General features: G+C 38.8%; 1 protein-coding gene and 1 long non-coding RNA gene across 12 annotated transcripts in view; one reads left to right on the top strand and one right to left on the bottom strand.

Annotated features, from left to right (window-relative positions):
• Positions 1–16366, top strand: part of LOC105486900 (TEA domain transcription factor 1) — a 271293-nt gene extending 254927 nt beyond the window's left edge. For 10 of the 11 annotated variants that reach the window (XM_071075087.1, XM_011750016.3, XM_011750015.3 and 7 more), the window contains 2 exons: positions 2778–2930; positions 8741–11092. In XM_071075087.1, coding sequence (XP_070931188.1) covers positions 2778–2930; positions 8741–8854 — 267 coding nt within the window. In that variant the 3' untranslated portion in view covers positions 8855–11092. Of the gene's footprint in view, positions 1–2777; positions 2931–8740 lie in introns of all 11 variants that reach the window. The other variant, XM_011750012.2, reaches the window with a different exon arrangement.
• Positions 3032–19530, bottom strand: part of LOC105486899 (uncharacterized) — a 54897-nt gene continuing 38398 nt past the window's right edge. The window contains exon 3 of the long non-coding RNA XR_011610809.1: positions 3032–3114. This is a non-coding gene — a long non-coding RNA (uncharacterized lncRNA). The remainder of the gene's footprint in view (positions 3115–19530) is intronic.

Below are 19530 nucleotides of genomic sequence, written 5' to 3'. Positions count from 1 at the left end.
TTTGATTACAGTGGCTTTATAGTATATTCTGATATTTGATGAGGCAAGTCAGTCTCACTGTTCTTCTTTTGCATATATTTTCTAAGCTAGTAACCAACATTTATTCTTCCAATTAATTCAATCACTTAAAACATATAAAGAAGAAAACCTTGTTTGAGCAATCTAATTGTAATCGCATCAGATTTAGATGTCCTTTTGGGAGAATTTGATACTAAATCTTTCCAATCAAGAACGTATTTGCATTCTCATTTCATTTTATATATTTCAATAAGATTTTATCATTTTCATCATACAGATTTGTCTCTTTCTTGTTAAATATATTTCTAAATATTATATAATATGTTGTAATTTGCTATTTCTAGATTTGAATTAATAGAATAGAGAAAAGCTCTTAGTTTTGCATCTCTGTCTTCAATATGGCCATTTTAGCAAATTCTCATACTTAACTTTAGTTTTTCCCCTGGATTCCTGGGTTACCCTTGTATAGTTAACTGATGTTAGTTGAAAAAGTTTTGGTGTTTTGCCCTTTAGGATTATATTTACTGTAGGCTTTTATTAATGGTATTTATTACTAATTTAAATGTTTTCTTTTTATTCCTGTTTTACTTAGGATTTTTATTAGTTACAGCTGCAATACATTATCAGATGCTTTTCAGCAACTGTTGCTATATGATTTTTCTTCCAAGTTGTTGACATAACAAGTTAATACATTTCCTCAATGTATATGAAACACCACAGCATTCCTGAAACAGCCCTACTTTGGATGTATGGTTGGATTCTATTTGCTGGTATTTTACACAGAATTTTCACATTACATTTCATAAGTAATATTCGTCTATACTTTTTTCTTTTTTTCTTTTTCTTTTGAGATGGGGTCTCACTCTGTCACCCACACTGGAGTGCAGTGGCATGATCTTGGCTCACTGCAGCCTCAGCCTCACTGGTCTCGAGCAATCCTCCCATCTCAGCCTCCTGAGTAGCTGGAACTACAGGCATATGCCACCATGCCTGGCTAATTTTTTGTATTGTTTTGTAGAAATGTGGTTTCGCTGGTCTCAAACTCCTGGGCTCAAGCGATCTGCCTACCTCAGCCTACCAAAGTGCTAGGATTAAAGGCGTGAGCTGCCAATACCCAGTTACATACTTTTTTCAATAACCTCTTTGCCAAATTTCAGTCTTGAATGTACACTAGTTTCATAAAAAGAATAACACTGGAAATAACTATTCTTTTAAGATTACATAAAACTTAGGCCTGAAACTGTTTGGTCTTCATATGTTTTTTAGCATCTACTTTTAATTATTTATTTTTAATTGATAAATAAAAATTTTATACATTTATGGTATATAACATGATGTTTTGAAATATGTATACACAGTAGAATGGTTGAATCGAGCTAATTAACATATATATTACCTCACATAGCTTAGCAATTTTTGTGGTGAGAGCACTTAAATCTTCTCTTAGCAATTTTTGAGAATAAAATTTTGAGAATAAATTTTTGGTATTAACTATAGTCACCTTGTTGTACAGTAGATCTCTCGAGCTTATTTCTCCTAATTGAAATTTTATATCCATTGTGGCTTCCCCTTTTTTCAATGGTAAATAGCTAAACTTGTTAGTTGTGGTCATTTCCACAATGACTGATCTATTTATTGACAATTTCCCATTCTTTTTGATTCAGTGTTAGCAAGTTATATTTTTATTTTTCTGGGAAAGCATCTCTATCCGCTGGGTTTTCTTTGCTTCGCCGTGTGTGTGTGTGTGTGTGTGTGTGTGTGTGTGTGTGTGTGTGTGTGTGTCTGCTTTAGGGTTATGTGAAATCTTTTATGTATCTTGTAATTTTTACTGTAATTGTGGTTTTGCCACTTCTTTTTTCTCCTTTTTACTTATGTGAAGAGTTTATTTTGTCTGTCTAAAGGACCAGTTTTTAATTCTGTCTACATTTTACATTTCTATTTCATTGATTTGAGCTTTTATCTTTATTAATTTCCTTTTCCTGGCTTCCTTTGATTTCTTTGTGGTTTGGGTTTTTTTATTTTTTATTTTTTAAGGATGTGTATTTTATTCTGTAAATTTTTATCTTTAATGATGAAGACATATGAGGCTGCTTCATTAAGTTTCCTTCAAGTGCAGCTTCATCGTGGCTGATACGTTTTGATGTAAAATATCTCCCTTTTCATTGCTCTTTAGTTTGTAATTTTCTTAATTCCTTTTGATCCAAGGTTATCTAGGAAACCTTGTTTCTTATTTCTGAGTTCTTGAAACAGCATATATACTAGTATTTTCTTAATTTCTTCCTTTCATAAACAGCCAACATTCAGGGGCTCATGATCTGTGAGAAATAATCAGTTTTTTCTAAAGTAGAGAGATTAGCTGTATTGGTTGTTAACCTGTGAGGCTTTATCACAATAAAGAGAGATTTTCTTTGAAGAATTGTAACTAGCTGGTGCCTGCTTTTACAGATCTCCTCCAGGTAATGCATCATAATTAGGCAGTTATATTTTTTTCTGACCTTTGCTAAAAGGATCTATCAACTCTTCTTAAAGCTATCATCTTTCCAACTAATTTTTTTTTAAACTTTCAGAAAAATAATGGATTCTATGTATAGCAGTAAATTTGGAGATAGTTTTCTTTTTAATTAAGTAAATTACGTAAGTAGTATAGCATATAGAAGATGATTCATGTTGAAAAAAGGCTTTTTTATAGGCAGTAATATCTGTTTCATGTGTTTTGAAGTCAAAAGTGTAAAAATACTCAAATCTTTTTTTCCTCACAGACGGAGTATGCAAGGTTTGAGAATGGCCGATTTGTATACCGAATAAACCGCTCCCCAATGTGTGAATATATGATCAACTTCATCCACAAGCTCAAACACTTACCAGAGAAATATATGATGAACAGTGTTTTGGAAAACTTCACAATTTTATTGGTAATGGTTTTGTCTCTTTCCTGTGTGGGCAGATGCTGCCACGAGGCTTGACAGAAGTGAGGAAGGTGGTCCTGGGAGGTGCTGGGCCTGTGCCGAGGGAACTGACCAGGCTGTTGGATTGGGCTCCTGGTGGTCAGTCAGCAGTTGAATTTGCAGCATCCATAGGGAAAACTTGGGCTTGAGTCTGTAGAAGAGAAGGGGTTTTATGTGGCTGGGGTTTCTAAGGTTCACAGAACTGGAATTCAGTTGGGTAATAAAAAGTGATGTGTTTTTATCTCTGGCTGCAGAGTAGAAAGGCCTAGAGAACTTTTAAAAATCCAGATACTCAGGCTGTATCCTAGATCAATTAAATCAGGATCTCTGAGAATGGGACCCAGGCATGTGTATTTTTTTAAGTTCCACAGGTAATTTCAACGTTAGCCAAGTTTTAGTCTCAACAGCAACATGGTATGCAAATCAGACAAAAGCTGAGTTGGTAGGTTTGTACTTCAGACATACCTTGACACATTCCATGATGGACTTCCAAGGCCTTCTAAGAAGTTACATGCATTAAAGCAAGAAAATAGAAGCTCTCAGTACCAGAAGAAATATAGATTAGAATAGAATGCATGGAATGCAATGAGCAGGAGGAGGAAAATGTTCTTCATAGGCTAAAAAATCTGGCTAGGCTGAGTGCAGTGACTTATGCCTCTAATCTCAACACTTTGGGAGGCCAAGGTGGGAGGGTCCCCCGAGCCCAGGAGTTCGAGACCAGCCTGGGTGACATAGTGACAAACAGACAAAACAAACTTAATGGGCAGCTAAAGGAAAGGGAAAATAGTGCTCAAGGTCCATGATGGGAAAACTCACAGTGCCCCTGGATGGTTCTGTGTTTTCCCCTAATACTGAACTTTAAAACAAATTTCTTCTGGGAGCTTTATTTGGGGACTTCGGAAGCTATTAGGAACAGTGTCATGCTCAAAATAGAAAATATTCAGTAATGGGTTTCATAAGACTCATTAAAAAAAATAACATTACTTGATTAAAGGGAAAATGCCAAAACAAAACTTGATGGAAACAATCTTAGCAAAAGAGGGGCAACAAGGCTATACTGTGACCAAATACTCCTCTGAAAGCCTACTTTATTCCTTTTTGTTACTAGGATTAAGAAGAATACATAGAGCAGGAATTCTTTACTTGGTGTTTTTGGTTCCATTGGGACAGTGGCTTTCAATCAGCAGTGTTCTTTTTTTTTTTTTAAGGCTGTTTCCCAATTTCCCAAAACCCTAGTTTATACCTTTTGCCTATTTCTGTGGTGTAAATATGCTCTCCATGGGCAATTTGAAGTTCCTGATAGCTATTCAGCTCATCAAATTTCTTAATATTTAACAATAACTTCTATGAGCCAGTAGGAGCCAGCTTCTGTACACCATTGTAAAAAAAAAAAAAAAAAGTAAGTAACATTTAAAAATAAAAAACCCTGTGCATATTAGATTCATCCAGGAAGCTTTAAAACATCTAAGGCCTAGGCCCCACCCCAGATGAATAAAATGAATCCCTGGAGATGGGGCCCAGCATCCTGGTTTTTGTTTGTTTATTTTTAAAGCTCTGCATGTAGTTGTAGTGTGCAACCAGGTAGAGACCCATTGCTGTAAGAGATTGGGAAATGAGCCGCAAGGACTCTCAGAGTTCACAGACACATGATTGGCATACAACTACCAAACAGATAATTTTGTATATAATTTTTGTTTGTATCAAGAAGAGAATCTTAATGGATTCTCAGATGTGCTCATGTCCCTCTAAAACATAGAAGCCAGCACTCAGGGGAAGTTTGGAATACATGCTCTTCAATAACATTGATCAGTATTCCTTTCTTTAATGGCCCTTTGGTGAAAATAGAGCAGTTCAAGGTTTGCAGGACTGGCAGGTAGTAGGTGCTTGCCATATAGGTGCTCCCTGTTGCTATCTAAGAATAGATGCATCACTTTAGCAGTCAGATGAGTAGAAGGTGAGTGTGACATATGTTGAGGATCTCAGGTAGCCTCAGGAATTAACCAAAACCCTGAATGAATGGCTTCCCTGCCTCTCCTGGGGGGAGTCTTAACTGTTTATTAAAAATCACTTCTAATTCTGTTTATGCATGCTAAGGATGCATGTCCTCAGTCCCTAAAACTCTACCTCAGAGAGCACAGCTAAGATAAATGTGGCCTGGAAAAGTGTTAAAGCCCCTGTTACCCATAGAACCTGACTACAGTTGTGCACTGCATAGCAGCGTGAAGAATAGACCGCACGTATGATAGTGCTCCCATAAGATTATAATGGAGCTGAAAAATTCCTGTCACCTAGTGATGATGCAGCTATTATATAATATAGCATAATTATTTAAAAAAATAAATTTAGCTTAGCCCTAAGTGTACAGTACAAACGTTTACAGTAGTGTACAGTAATGCCCTAGGCTTTCCCATTCACTCATCACTTACTGACTCGCCTAGAGCAAATTTCAGGCCTGTAAGCTCCATTCGTGGTAAGTGCCCTATATAGGTGAACCACTTTTTACCTTTTACACCATATTTTTACTGTACTTTATGTGTAGGTATGTTTAGATACAAAAATACTTACCATTGTGTTGTAATAGCCTACAGTAATCAGTACAGTAACATGCTATACAGATTTGTAACCTAGGAGCAATAGGCTACACCATATAGCCTAGGTGTTGTAGTAGGCTGTACTATCTAGGTCGGAGTAGGTACACTCTATGCTGTTGGTTCGCATGACAAAACCACCTGATTACACATTAGAAAGTGTCCTCATTGTTAAACAACTCGTCACTATATATCATTAACCCTCTCTTGAAACAAATGACTTCAACCAATACAGCCATCCAGATAACTTAGCAGGTTAATTTCAAAATGTGTCATTAAGCAACTAAATAAATTCCTTTAATATGGAGAATTAATACCTATCAATAAATATATGTTAGAATTAATAGTTTAGTTTTAGAAAAACTGAAATTAAGCCAGCACTCTTGGATTATGAAAATAAAATCATCTAATTGATGAACAGGAGAAATTGTACCTTATATAAAATGACATAGTATTTGCAGATAACTTATACAAATCGTCTCTTATACTTTAAATCATCTCTAGATTACTTATAATACCAAATACAATGTAAATGCTATATAAATAGTTGTTTTATCTAAAATTTTTATTCTTTTTATTGTTATATTATTTTTATTATGTCTTTTTTCCTCCCCAAGTGTTTTCAGTCTGATACTGATTGGATCTGCAAGTGTGGAATCGCAGATAGGGAGGGCCAACTGTATTCTTTTATAGAAAGCTTGCAAGAAGTTTGCATAGATTGTAGAAGTGCCAGGTGCTGTGCTAGACCCTTTGTAAATGTTATGCAAATCTCACTTTCAGACTATGAGGTCATTTTTATTCTCATTTTATGGATAAAGAATGTCAGGCCACCCCAAGGTCACAGAGCCAGTGATAGAAATAAATTAAGACTTGGATGGATAGAAAAGACTTTGCAAGGTATCTTATGGTCATGAAATGAAAAGACTTGAGTTTAAGACTTTATGGCCTTGGTCACTTAATCTTCAGACATCAGTTTCACCTTCATTTATAAACAGAACACTCAAGTCTGCACTTTCTACCTCAAAGGTTATCATTGAAATATTTTAATTCAGCTAAGCTATGACAGATGGTACCGCCTTCTGGGATACAATGCAAATAAAACCCAGTACTTGTCATATAGTAATTCATGGTGCTTCAGGACGAAAGAGGCAGGTAAATAAACCATTGCAAGGAAATGATGGCTGTAGTGTACTCATGAAACAGGTACCTCTCAAGTGCAGAGTGATGAGGTAGGGCTTCTCAGGGATGTTGCCTCGATAGATAAGCAGACATCTTTCTGATTACTAAGAATAGGGGTATCCCATGGGTGCATACTTAGGTGCCAGGGCTGGGGTGCTGTGGTGAATTAGGCAGGTTGGCTGCCATCCTGGGGTCTGATGCAGGAGGCAGGCATGCATCAAGTCATCACAAAATAAATGAAAACTGTAGCTCTTGCTACCTGGCAGAGGGACACGGGGCATTTATAGAACAGGAGAATTTGACCTAGTTCAGGAGGAAGCTGAGTAAGGCTTCCTGAGGAAGAAACAATTGAGAGCTATCTGCATGGTGAATACACAACCATGACCAAACAAACCTCTCAGCTCCTTCCCTGTCAAAGAGCACCTACTCCTAGAGGTATTATAATATCATATGAGACAATCTGTGTAAAGCATTTGATACTGAGTAGATGGATAGTAAGCACTCAATATTTGTTGGCTATTCTGATGTGAATTTTCATTCATTCATCAATTATTTACTCATTTATTTTTGAGGTAGAGTCTTGCTCTGTTGTCCAGGCTAAAGTGCAGTGGTGCAATCTCGGCTCACTGCAACCTCTGCCTCCCAGACTCAAGTGATTCTCCTGCCTCACCCTCCTGAGTAGCTGGGATTACAGGCTCCCACCACTGTGCCCAGCCAATTTTTATATTTTCAGTAGAGACGGGTTTTCACTGTGTTGGCCAGGTGGGTCTCGAACTCCTGATCTCGTGATCCACCCACCTCGAGCTCCCGAAGGGCTGGGATTACAGGCATGAGCCACCACGCCCAGCCCAGCAGATATTTATTAAATGACTGTTGTGTGCCATGTCTTCAAACTAGTTGCTGGGAAACAGGGCCCCTGTTCCTTAGGAACTTATATTCCGCTGGATGAGATGGACATTAGAAAAAAAATTGTTCACACCTATATGTGTTTACCAACTGTATAGCATGCTGTGATGGGAAAATGAGATGTACTGCAAGACTTTATTCTTTAGGTAGGGACTGGAGGAAGCAAGGATGCGTTTAAGGGCAAGGGAAACTAAACAGGGGAAGCAGCCTGATAGAGGGAAATTAGGCCTATGACAAACTGGATGAGGCTCTCAAGTTCAGAATGTTTTCATTCAAACAATGCTTTGGTGTAATCAAGTACAAAAGTAACAGTCACTGAAGCGTTTGGTGGTGTTTGTACTTGATTAGATTTGCTCTTAGAAAGTTCCTTCTGAGAATAGCATGGGGAATTGAGACCAGAGTGAGGACAGGAAGGAGTCAGGGTCTGTCTGGTGTGGAGGAAGCTGCAATGATTTGGGCTGGAGAACTCAAAATCTGAAGGAGAATTAGAGGGATTCAGGAGACTCGAGGGGAAACGTGAGTATTTCACAGTACATTTTGAGAGATAAAGCCCGTGTCCATGGAAAGAATGTCATTCCACAGGATTCTCCCTATCCCACTGTTCCTTGATTCAGCAGATACTTTGCTGGGTCCAGGCACTGCTAGTTAATATGGTGGTGAGGGAGGCACTTCTGCAGTTTCTGTCTGTTATTGGCTATTGTGAAACAAGATTTAGCGCAAGTTTAAGACTAGGATGGGAAAAAGTAGATTTTAAATGTTCTCATCACAAAGAAGTATATGAAGTGCTTGGTATGTCAGTTAGCCTGATGTGATCGTTCCACAATGTATATACATCTATCAACACATTGTAGCCCATAAATGTATGTACTGCAAGACTTTATTCTCTTAAGTAGGGACTGGAATTATTACTCGTCAATTTAAAAAATTCAAATAAAAAATAATACAATTTGTGTTAGAGGACACAGAGCGAGGCTGAACAAATCTCTGTTGGACTTAAGACTCGTTCTTCTCCAATTAAGTCATAGTCATCCATAGTCCATACAGATGGAATATGTTTTCATCCGTGTAGTATTACACTTACATACCTTTTTTTTATTTTAACAGGTGGTAACAAACAGGGATACACAAGAAACTCTCCTCTGCATGGCCTGTGTGTTTGAAGTTTCAAATAGTGAACACGGAGCACAACATCATATTTACAGGCTTGTAAAGGACTGAACATGGTTATTTATATATATAGATATCTGTATATACACACACACATATGTACACACACACACTCTCTCTCCATTATCAAACGACTGACTGTAAACCTCACCACACAGGGTGGTGCCCTGGCCCCGAGGTCACCCCAACTTTTCTAAATCTTGTTTGAGTGAAGTCATTTTTTCATGTGTTCATACTATCATTGTAGCTGTGAAGTTCTGGTACAGTTGTAAAAAGAGAAACTGAGTTGTTTCTATATGTTCTTCAGATGTGCAGCCCACAATTCCTCGGGAAAGGTGAACCTGAACAACCCAAGTCTCTCTCTGCAGAGCCCTGTTTCTAATTGTGGTAGAAAATATTGAGACAGAGCATTTGCCATGGGACATTTACAGCCTTTATACAAATGTATTTAGTTCTCTTTTTTCCAACATAAAATTCTTGTTTTAAGATACAAGTAAAATTAATCTTTAAATATAAATGTAAATTAGTACACAAAACTAAGAATCTTTAGACTTATCTTTGTAACTAATTAGGGTGGAAGTTATGAAAGAATGTAATTCACTAAATTATTTTTTAAATGAAACCTTTTTTTTCTTTTTGAAACCAAATGTTAAACTATAGCCTTAAGAAATGCTTGGTAGAAGTGTCCTAATGAGACAAATTTGTACTTTTTTCCTCAAGGTTAACACTAATCTCCTAATCCATTAAACTCTTGAACAGGTATTACAAAGGAAGAAAACTTCACCCCTTATCCTTAACATATATAGTATATTTAAAAAATATAAAATTGTATTGTACTAATGTGATGATTGATTATTTAATGAAAAAGAAAAGATGGCTCTTTTTGCAATAAGTAGATACTGAAAAATCTAAACTTACAATGTTTATAGTCTTGTCTGTGCAGTTATATTTTATATGGACAACCAAATTTTTTATTAAGATGAGTAAATATTTGAACCACTGAATTTTAATAACAAAATTTTTAAATTGGCGTCAATACTGAATACTGCACTGTGCGATGCAAAGTATACAGAATCCTGTGGCTGGGAGAAAATTTCATCAAACAGACAAGTAAAAGGCTCATCAGTTTTAGCATCTCTGCTCCCCAGAAAATTGTAAGCATCCTCACCAGCCTGTGGACACATTATTTCTAATGACCCAATATGCATATTAACCTATAACTAGAGCTATATGTGTATGTATGTGTATACATAAACACAAATGCACATATAGAATTACTCAACACATTTAGTGAACACTTGTTTAGTGTCACTCAGTTTGCTAGGTGCTGATACGTATGTATATCTTAATGTGTCTGTAGACTTAGATACATCCTCTCGAAGCACATCCATTTCCTTAGCCTCTCTCAGTAAGTTACAGTTCTTGTTTGGCCTAGGTTTAAGAGGCCCAGCTACCTATCTCTGACCTTTTCAAATAGGCTCATTTGGGAGATTCTCTTGCCAGGAGAAATTCAACTTTCCGGTCTAAGAATTCCAGAGCATTGCCCAGGCAGAGTTGGTTTGATGTGGCCAGATGTTTTGAGTTATTTCCCATAAGTGTTTCACTGGGAGAGAACAAGGAGTACTCCTCCAACTTCCCAAAGAAATATGTTTTTATAAGTGGTAGGAACATGTGCACACAATAGAACATGAAACAAGTTTTTTAACTTGTAAAACTTGTCAAGATTTTTTCACCAAGCTAGAAAATAAACTTAGTTCTACCACATCCAGTTAACTTACACGCCCCCTTCCCTGTGTCAACACCTGCTTTGACCCTGCTTATATTAATACATCGGTCAGCATCTCGTGGTTCCAAACATGAGGGTGTGGCTGGCTTGTGGGAAACAGCAAAACACTGACCTCTCCCAAATGCATCCCTGGTCATTGGGAAGACAAGAAGAGAAAGTGCAAAACTGTCCCCATTTGGAATGCCCATTCCTTCTAGAAACCAGTTGGACAGTGCTACTCTGCCCTTCATAAAGAGACTACTGTTGGTTCCCTGATTCCAGGCTGGCCTGTGAAGGATTGTGCCAGGTGTCCCCTTTCACGGTCGCCACATTTACAATGACTTCTGTTGAACACTCCTCTTAGGGATGTTTCTTTTGCTCTTATTTCCTGCATCTTTCCTTAAGGGAAGCCCCATCCTCTCCCAGGACCAGGAGTATATGACCAGGCGAGCACAAATGGCTAAAAGCCAAGCTATCCTAGAACCTCAGTGGGAGAGATATCTGTTTCATATTCTACCCAGGAATGGGACTTTTCATTGCAGCCAGGAGGGCTCTTGGGATTTACTTTCCAAAGCACAAAAATACTGGGACCCAGGAAGACCAGCTAGAGGACAACTCTGTTGGCGCAGAGACGGACACAGCCCAGTCTGCTGACCTAACAGGGTCAGCGGGGCCCCTGGTGCTTCACCACCTGCATCCTCTTGCTCAGAATGCCTTTGCATTTGAGTTTTCTGGGTTTCTGTGGTTGACCTTGAGGTTTACTCCTTGCTCTTACAACATTTCTAAAGATTTTTAAAAGTTTACTTCTTGTCGTCGTCTTCTAAAGCCTTCTCCAGGACAGATATTTTCCCTATCTTAACCACTGGTCCAGTCACCCCAGTGGGCTTCTCTTTGTCTCTCTCAGATTAGACCTTTGGGTGAGATTGGCATCACAACATCTAATCTGAGTCTGTCTTTTGTCCTTCATTCTGTATGGCAGTCTCCCTTTGTTTATAAAAGCTTTCTAAAGCATACTAAAGAAGCCTTCGCAGAGCCCTGTCTCACTTCTCTTCCAGATGCTCTATCCCCTCAAGACCCTCTGGTGCCAGGCTTGCTTCACGGCCATCTTGTGCTTTCTTTCACTGCAGAGTTTGGAGGCCAGTTTTCCACAGCCTAAACAGGGAGGAGCTGCAGAATGGGGGTCTGGTCTGTGGGCGTTCATTTCCATCATAGAGAGAGGCTGAGAATAAAACAAGGACTTCTTTACACATGTCCTAGAACCTCAGAATGTGCAAGCTACCTGAGACCAGGGTTTCTCAACCTTGACACCATTGACGTTTTGGACTGGGTAATTCTTTGTTCTGCAGAGCTGTCCTTTCCACTGTAGGAGATTTACTAATATCCCTGGCCTCTACCCAGTAGTACCATTAACACCTCTTCCCCACTCAGCGTGTCTTCAGACATTGCCAAATATCCCATCAGGTACAAAATGATCCCCAGTCAAGACCTGTTGCCTAAGATGTTACAGGTCACAATGACCACATTTGAAATTGTTTTCCCTTCCATTTTACCCCGTGAAAGCATCTCTCCCAGAGCCTTGCAAGAGGCAGGTAGGACTATTAAGTGACATTGTGTCCATATTTCTTCCTGTTTCAAAACTTTTGTTTCCCAACAATTTCTCTCGCTACAAGTATTCTTTCACTCAGCAGTGGGGAAGTTGGTGACAGCTGGTCACCATCATCCCTTTAATCACCTCACACGGTTTAAAGAGTGTTTCTGATTTGACCTTCATCCTTAGTTTACTGGGGTTAAAAAAAAAAAAAAGGTCTCAGCAATTTTCATTATTTCTCATGGATCTCATTATCAAACCTTTACTTCAGCATATTTCCTCTGGGCTTCTTCCAGTTTCTGCCTTACAATCAATGCTGTTTTGTAAATTTATTGAAACCTCTGGAACATTTCACCTTTAGAGATGGAGGAAGAGGACTTAGAGAAATTTTCTCTCTCGAGCTGAAAGCACAGTCTACTCTCCTTCATTTTGTCAATGAGAAAGTTGAGGCCCAGAGGGGAGGTGACATGTTTAGAGTCACCCAGCTGGTTAGTGACAGAAAAAGGGTGAGACTTGTCTAGGGTTCCTGCCAGTTTGATCCTTGGCCTCTCCTGGGAGAGGCTGCTTTTCTTCGCTGCTCTAAGCTTAAACAAGCCCTCAGAGTGTGTGGACAGGTCAGCTTAGAAGAGACTGGGAGATTGAGGATCTCCCTGTGCTGGAGCACAGCCTCACAGGATGCTGCTTCCCACACTGAAGTGTCCTGTCTGACTGTTGCTGTCTGAGGCATCCACAAGCAGGTAGGAGAGCTGGTGAGCCATTTTACTTCCTGAGAACAATTCCCCAGCCTCAGGCTCTGAGTCAAATTTCTATTTGGTAAGCATCCTAGCAGAAAAGTCCTGCACTCAGACCAGCCAAAAAACAGCCCCCGTTCCAAGTACTTGGTGTCAAAAGTCCCCGAATGACTTTTAAACCCAAGTCTTCTTAAGGTTTCAGTACTGTGGTGGCTTTAGCAGTTGTTTTTGTGCAACTATAAATTATTTAAATCATATGAGATGACAGTCAATTTTACAAACCAGGTACATATTAATTTGTATAATTTTGTATATGCTCTGGTACACTATACCTGAACTAACGAAGGGTAGAACTAATTCTGTTTGTCGGTGTTCACACCTGTGACATTAGGAGGATATGTCTGCATTGCTTATTTCTTTATGTTGGTGTTTCTGTGGCAAAGCCCTGCACATGGCATTTCTGAAAAGCCTTAAATCTTTAAGATGTTGCATGTAGGGTATGCAGTGCAAAAGGCTGCCTCGGAACTGTGAGCCCTTTTGTAAGCTGGAAGCATTTCTCTTACTACTGTTACTTTTGTAGGAAGTTTTCAATTCAGAGCTGCCAAAGCGTTCCCGTAAGCAGTGCCTTAGTAATACCTTAGTCATGCCGCCAGCCTTTTCTTACACCGATTCCTAATGTTCATTTACTAATTGGCCCAATATTGGAAACAAAACAAGCAAAAATTGTCTTCATTTTTGTTTGTAAGCCCATTTTTTCTCCAGTTCTATAGGAAACTGACTAGTTGGTCTAAAATCTGAAACTGGACACAAGTCAGTTCTTTCACCACACTCTCAAATGTATATACCAAAACAAAAGGTTGCAACTTCATAGTTTACTATGAAAAGCAAATTGTACTTTTTAATGTTGCCTTTTAAATTTATGACCAAATACTTAGCTATTTGTGAATCTTCTGCACTCTAGCATGAAAGTGCCTTTGGTTTGAGATTCCAGCTTAGAAAAGTGCTGCCATAATAACGATAATTTGTAGAGAGACCAAAAATATTTTGAGATCACCATAATGCCTTTGGTTTACCGGGATGAGTAACCAACCACAGGCCTCTGTTCACAAGAGCACGACGTGGTCCCCGCCTGCTGCTAGTCTGTCTGCCAGTGGGGGCCTTCCAACATCCATAGCACACTGCAGCGGAAGGACCCCAGAAACTGTTGTGTTTGTGTATGCTGATGACCCAGTGTGTCATTTCACCTCGTCACCCAGCCCTGCGTCCGGATGAGGGGACTTCCGCACAAACGACAGAATCTTGGCCGGTGGACAGATATTACAGCTTTCTCCTCCTCCTTGTGTTCGTGTTCAGTCTCTGTGGAGACTTTCTTTTCCATTCAAATGACAGTGCGCACTTATCTGGTTTACACAATGATACCATTTTGAAAGTTGGAAGCCTCAAACTGAGACGACAGTGCAGAACAAAACAAAAGTGAGGGTCGTTACAATTGAAGTGTTCTTCTTAGGGCAAACATGTTGACTCCGAGTAGTGTGTATGAATGTGCTACGAGGAACTTCCAAAGAGCACCATTCACAATTTGGCATTTTCAAAGCATGTTCCAGCCCTCAAAGGGGCAACTCTTTAAAGTCCTTGTTGGCTTTTATCAAACCTTGTAGAAATTGGGAAAGCTGATAGAGGTAAGAAAGATGAGTGAAAAGGACAAGAAGGCCAAACACCAGCCAAAAAGAAGCCAGGAAAAAAAGATTTTTCTTTGCTAATATAGATGTAAAAATAACATCAGACATCTTTGAAAATTAGCCTCAAAACTCTTCATACATATGTTCTGTGTGTCTCTACCTGGTGTCTTTAAGAATATCCTCTCTGGGCTCTGAAATTTTAGGAGTGATTCTTATCCACTCCAAGTTGTGAGTATTTATAGAAATTTGTGCAAACAAACAAAAACTATCAAATGAAAAGAAAATGTACTCAATCTAAGTTATAGTTAGCTGCTGGAATTCTCAACTCCTCCCTGCCAGCACTATACCACAGTGTGGAAGAAATTAGTCAAATGCTTGTTTTCCTGCTTCTCTTTTCAACTGTTACTGTGCTTTGTTTGACAGTAGTTTTCTCTCTTAAAGTCATTGCTTATATTGTTAAGAATGAAGGTTTGTGTTTAAAATTTATTGCATTGCAAAGGGTAGTTTCACTGAAGTCATGAACCGTTAAATAAGATGAAATATTTGTATTTATTGTCCTACTTCCTAAGCCGTAACTTCTTTTACTCTGTGAATTTGCATTGAGTCACTCATGCTACACTACATCGCTTTAGTATTTGAGATGGCATTTATGTTTCCTCTCGTTTATCATGAAATGGGGTCAGATTCCATCAGATTCCACCTCTGTCAGGTGGACTCTTTTGTCTGCCTTCCATGATGAGATTTTTTCTCCTTCCCCTTTCTCTAAGAGAGGCTGACAGATCTAGGTGTCAATCAGTTGGAAACCAGTCTCTGATTTTTTTTTCATTAGTCATTTTCTGTCATTAGTTTTACTGTGTAAATTAGATATCAACTGCACTTCTTAAAAAAAAATACATCTCCCTATTACCTCCTTGAAAGATTTACTTCTGTCGGCCTTTTTCAATAGGCTCATGACTGCAGACAAGAAAAAAAAAAAAAAGTAAAAAACAGTACGTGCCTGAAAATGACAAAAAAAAAAAAAATTTGTAACATTTAAAAAAGAAACCTGAATAGCCTTTAATTCTTTAATAATACACTTAAATTTTATGTAAATCGGTTTTTGCCACGTGTGTTTGTTCACATTCTAAGTGACTTAATGGGATTCTCACGGTCTGTGTCTTCGTGTCACGTGTATAAAATGGGCTTGTGACGTAAGCGTTTCATCTGGTCAGTGGTTCCTTTGATATTGTACTGCTGCTGGGAGTGGGCTGTGGAACCTGCCTTCGGGTAACCGGGTTCCTCATGGGTAGATTGGAGAGATGGGGGTGGGCGTGGGCAAATTCTCACACATGTTTTCTTAACCTATTTGCAGAAACTTTCAAAAGGCATTTGATTAAACCTCTTGGCAGTACAGTATTCTCGTATTTGTTAACGTCTGTGTTTAGGTACTGGTACCTTTTTGTTTTAAAATGTTCTAAGTGTTGGCTTTAAAGTGAATTTATCTTTAGTATGATAGTTATATGAAAATTATAGGATTTGTGTGCAGAGAATTTTTTTATAAAGTGCTTTGTAAAAAAAAAAAAAATGTATTCTAGCTTTTGCGGTACATATGTGTGATAACTTTAATACCCATGACAGTTAAGTGCAATTATTTCATCACTCTAAAAATGCTATTTTTGTGTCAGTTCCTGCAGGTGTTTTCATGTCTTTGCAAAGTGACACATTTTGATGCCTTCTTGATAAAGTGGTAGACATTTTGTAGCTTTCTAGAAACTTTGTATTCATACGGTATCAATGAAAAATAAAGAAAATGAAAGTGTGGGTCACCTTTTTTATCTGCCAAAGTGTATGTTGTTAGGAATGAAATGTGCTTTATGTATTTTGAGTGATGATATGAAGGACAGAGTAAAGGAGGTTGCAGCTTTCATCCTTTTGAAGGTGTCCACCAAGCTTGATAATTGGAACTTTAGGTGTTATATCTAACAGGGTTTCTTAAAAAATACCCACAAGTCAATCAATCCCCCTGCCTGTCTCACTCTTTAGTGCTTCATTAAAATTGACATAAGTTTTGCAGAATGGCTTGTCTGTGGATCCCAGACTTACCCTGAGAAGCCAAGTCCCATGGGCCTCAGCACACCAGCCCAACCAGAGTGTTTTTTGTCGTTGTTAACCCAACTTGTTGGGCACATGCCAGGAATGAGGGATAGAGCAGAGGATGGGGTACAGAGATGGCTGTACATCTCTGTACAGCATGGCTCTTTCCCACACAGTACTTAAATTCTCAGGAGTTGGATTGCATATTGAGCAATAACTCCTCCCGACCCCTGTCCTCAGCATCACCATGGGGTTCATGATTCAGGGGTATGCAGCACAGGTGCCTAACAAAACTTTGGATTCCCCAAGTGTTTACTGTATGCTGGGCTCTATGCCAAGTGTGTTGGTACAATGTATATATACATTGTACTTTAAAATTCTCGCTATAGTTCCAGTGACATCATTCCCCCAAACTGAGGCCCAGAAAGGAAAGGATAGCTTATTAAAAGTCATGACTAGTATGTTGTGGAGCCTTAAAGAAGGTCACTCTGATAGTTCAGCCTGCACTCTTGGCCCCTGCATCTTGGCTCACTGCACTGTGGAAGCAGCTCAAGACTAGAGGAGAAATCTGGCTTGGGGGCAAAGAACTTTCTTAAACAATGATTATCTTGGACTTCTGATAGTGAGACTCAAATGTACCTTGGGATCCTTCATTTATGTGAACTAGATCTCAGAAAGTCTTGCTTCTCCTTATTTCCTTGAAGTCTGAGGCAAAGCCTGCCTGAAATCCCAAGAAGCATGCTCTGGAGGGGAACATGAACAGAGAAATAACTTGCCTGCCCCTTTGAAAAGGGATTATTTTCAGCAAGCCACCATTTGAGAGGAATGCCATGGTCCAGTGAATTGCTCAGAGCAGAGGGAAGGAAATTATTTAGCATTTTGTTGAAGTCCTATGCCAAGCATCTTCACCGTTTTCTTTAACGCAAATACTCTTGAAAAGAGGAATCATTTCTAATTTTTCCATAAGGAAATTGAAGCCTTAGAGACCCTTGTTAAGGTCATACAAGCTGGTAAGTGGCAAGAATTTAGAGGTGAAAGCACCTCCTTCCTTGCAGTTCTGGTGCAGCTGCTCATGACACCTTTCTACCTCCTCCCCTAAAACAGGGTACTTTAATACCTCAAAAACATCCTTTGTTAGTGCCTAGGATTCCAGTCACCTTGAGTTCAGCAGAGAGAGTGACCCGTTAGGTAAAACAACATCATTGAGTAAAGAGACTAGAGGAGCAAACAAGAAGGTTCTGGTATGATCAAGGAACAAGCAACTTTGCTGGAAACCCCTAGTCATTTCTTCCTGCCATATTGCTTCAGGGTACTAATATGTTCCAGGGTACTATTGAATTCTTCCTGCCTTATTGCTTCAGGGTACTAATACAAATAGCTACTACTTATTGGAAGCCATATAGTTATAAAGTAATCAGTGTGAGCAACTGATAAAATTCCAATAATGTGTGAGCCTCTGGGGTGTTAGTGGGTAAAATTGCCTTCAAAGCCTCCATTGTACCGTGTGATGCCCCATAACGCCCCATACACCTGATTTTAAGTAGGTTATCACAAGTAGCAGATAGGCTGCTGATTATCTGACTGCATCTTTTCAGCAAATATTTTCCCAATTGCTTAGGTTTCCAAGAAGCTCAGATTTTTAATTTGTGCCCTGTGCTATTAATAACGAACTAACTAAAATATAAAGGCACAGAATGAAAGAATGAAAAATGTATACTATCAAAACACCAAAATAAAGCTGATGTAGCCATATTAACCTCAAACTAGTATAGCTCAAGGGAAAAATTACTACTAGAGTTAATGATGATTACTTCAAGAAGACACAGGTTTCAGTTGACCAGGAAGAATAAAGATGTTAAACTTGTAGGCACCTAATAACATAGCTTCAAATTATATAAAGCAAAATTTGACAAATGACCATAGTGGGAGTTTTCTAAACTCATTCAGTTACTTACAGATAAAGCAGACCCCAAAAATGTAAGAGAGAATTTGAACAGCATAATTTAATGTGCTGTTCTAATACAAAATACAAAGTAACGAACCCTGAAATTGGAGACTCCATTATTTTCAAGTGCATACAGAATTGTTATAAAAATTGATCATGTCCAAGGCCAAAGGCCAGGAAACTATGGCCCATGGGCCAAATCTTGCCCATTGCCTATTTTTGTAAATGAAGTTTTATTGGAACACAGCCATTTGTTTACTTATTGTCTGTGGCTGCTGTCACATGACAATGGCACAGTGGATTTTTTTTTTTTGCAGAAAAATCCTATAACTCACAAAACCTAAAATAGTTACTATCTGTACCTTTACAGAAAAAAGTTCTCAAATCCCATCTTAAGCCAAAAAGCAAGGTTCTACATCCAGTAGTCCTAAAAAGATACTCATGATTCCCTTTCTTCAGTGTATAGACACTGGCAAATGGTTAAAGATCCCTTTAATACCCTCATGTGGCATCCTAGTATCATTCTTCAAGTGCCCCAGCCTCTCCTTTGATCGTGGTCTGTGGGTCCGAGAATAGGCTTAGATCTTGAAAGGATGAATGAGAAATGGTGATTTTATATATATATATATATGTTTGCTGCAGCAGCTGACAGCTAACATCTCACCTGATCTTAATATTTTATTAGAACAGTCAAGCTGCCCATCTACCTTATCCCTATCTTGTCATCTCCACAGATCCCTGTGGGATTGCATCCTTGGTTGCCATTCCCTGCTACCTATTGTGGTAATAACTATCTTGCCTCTGACAGCTAAGTGCTGTCACCTGGGCTCTGCTGTTCCAGACTCCTGTCGTCCATTCACACAAGGGAAACCTTTCAACTCTGTTTCCCAACAGCACAGCCCACTCACTAGTGCATTCACTCTGGTTTTAGTGAAGGAAATGTCTT

The sequence above is a fragment of the Macaca nemestrina genome, chromosome 12 (assembly GCF_043159975.1).
Source record: "Macaca nemestrina isolate mMacNem1 chromosome 12, mMacNem.hap1, whole genome shotgun sequence".
NCBI classification, from domain to species: Eukaryota; Metazoa; Chordata; class Mammalia; order Primates; family Cercopithecidae; genus Macaca; species Macaca nemestrina.
Note: the sequence above shows the minus strand (reverse complement) of the source record. Positions and strands in the feature narration are given on the sequence as shown.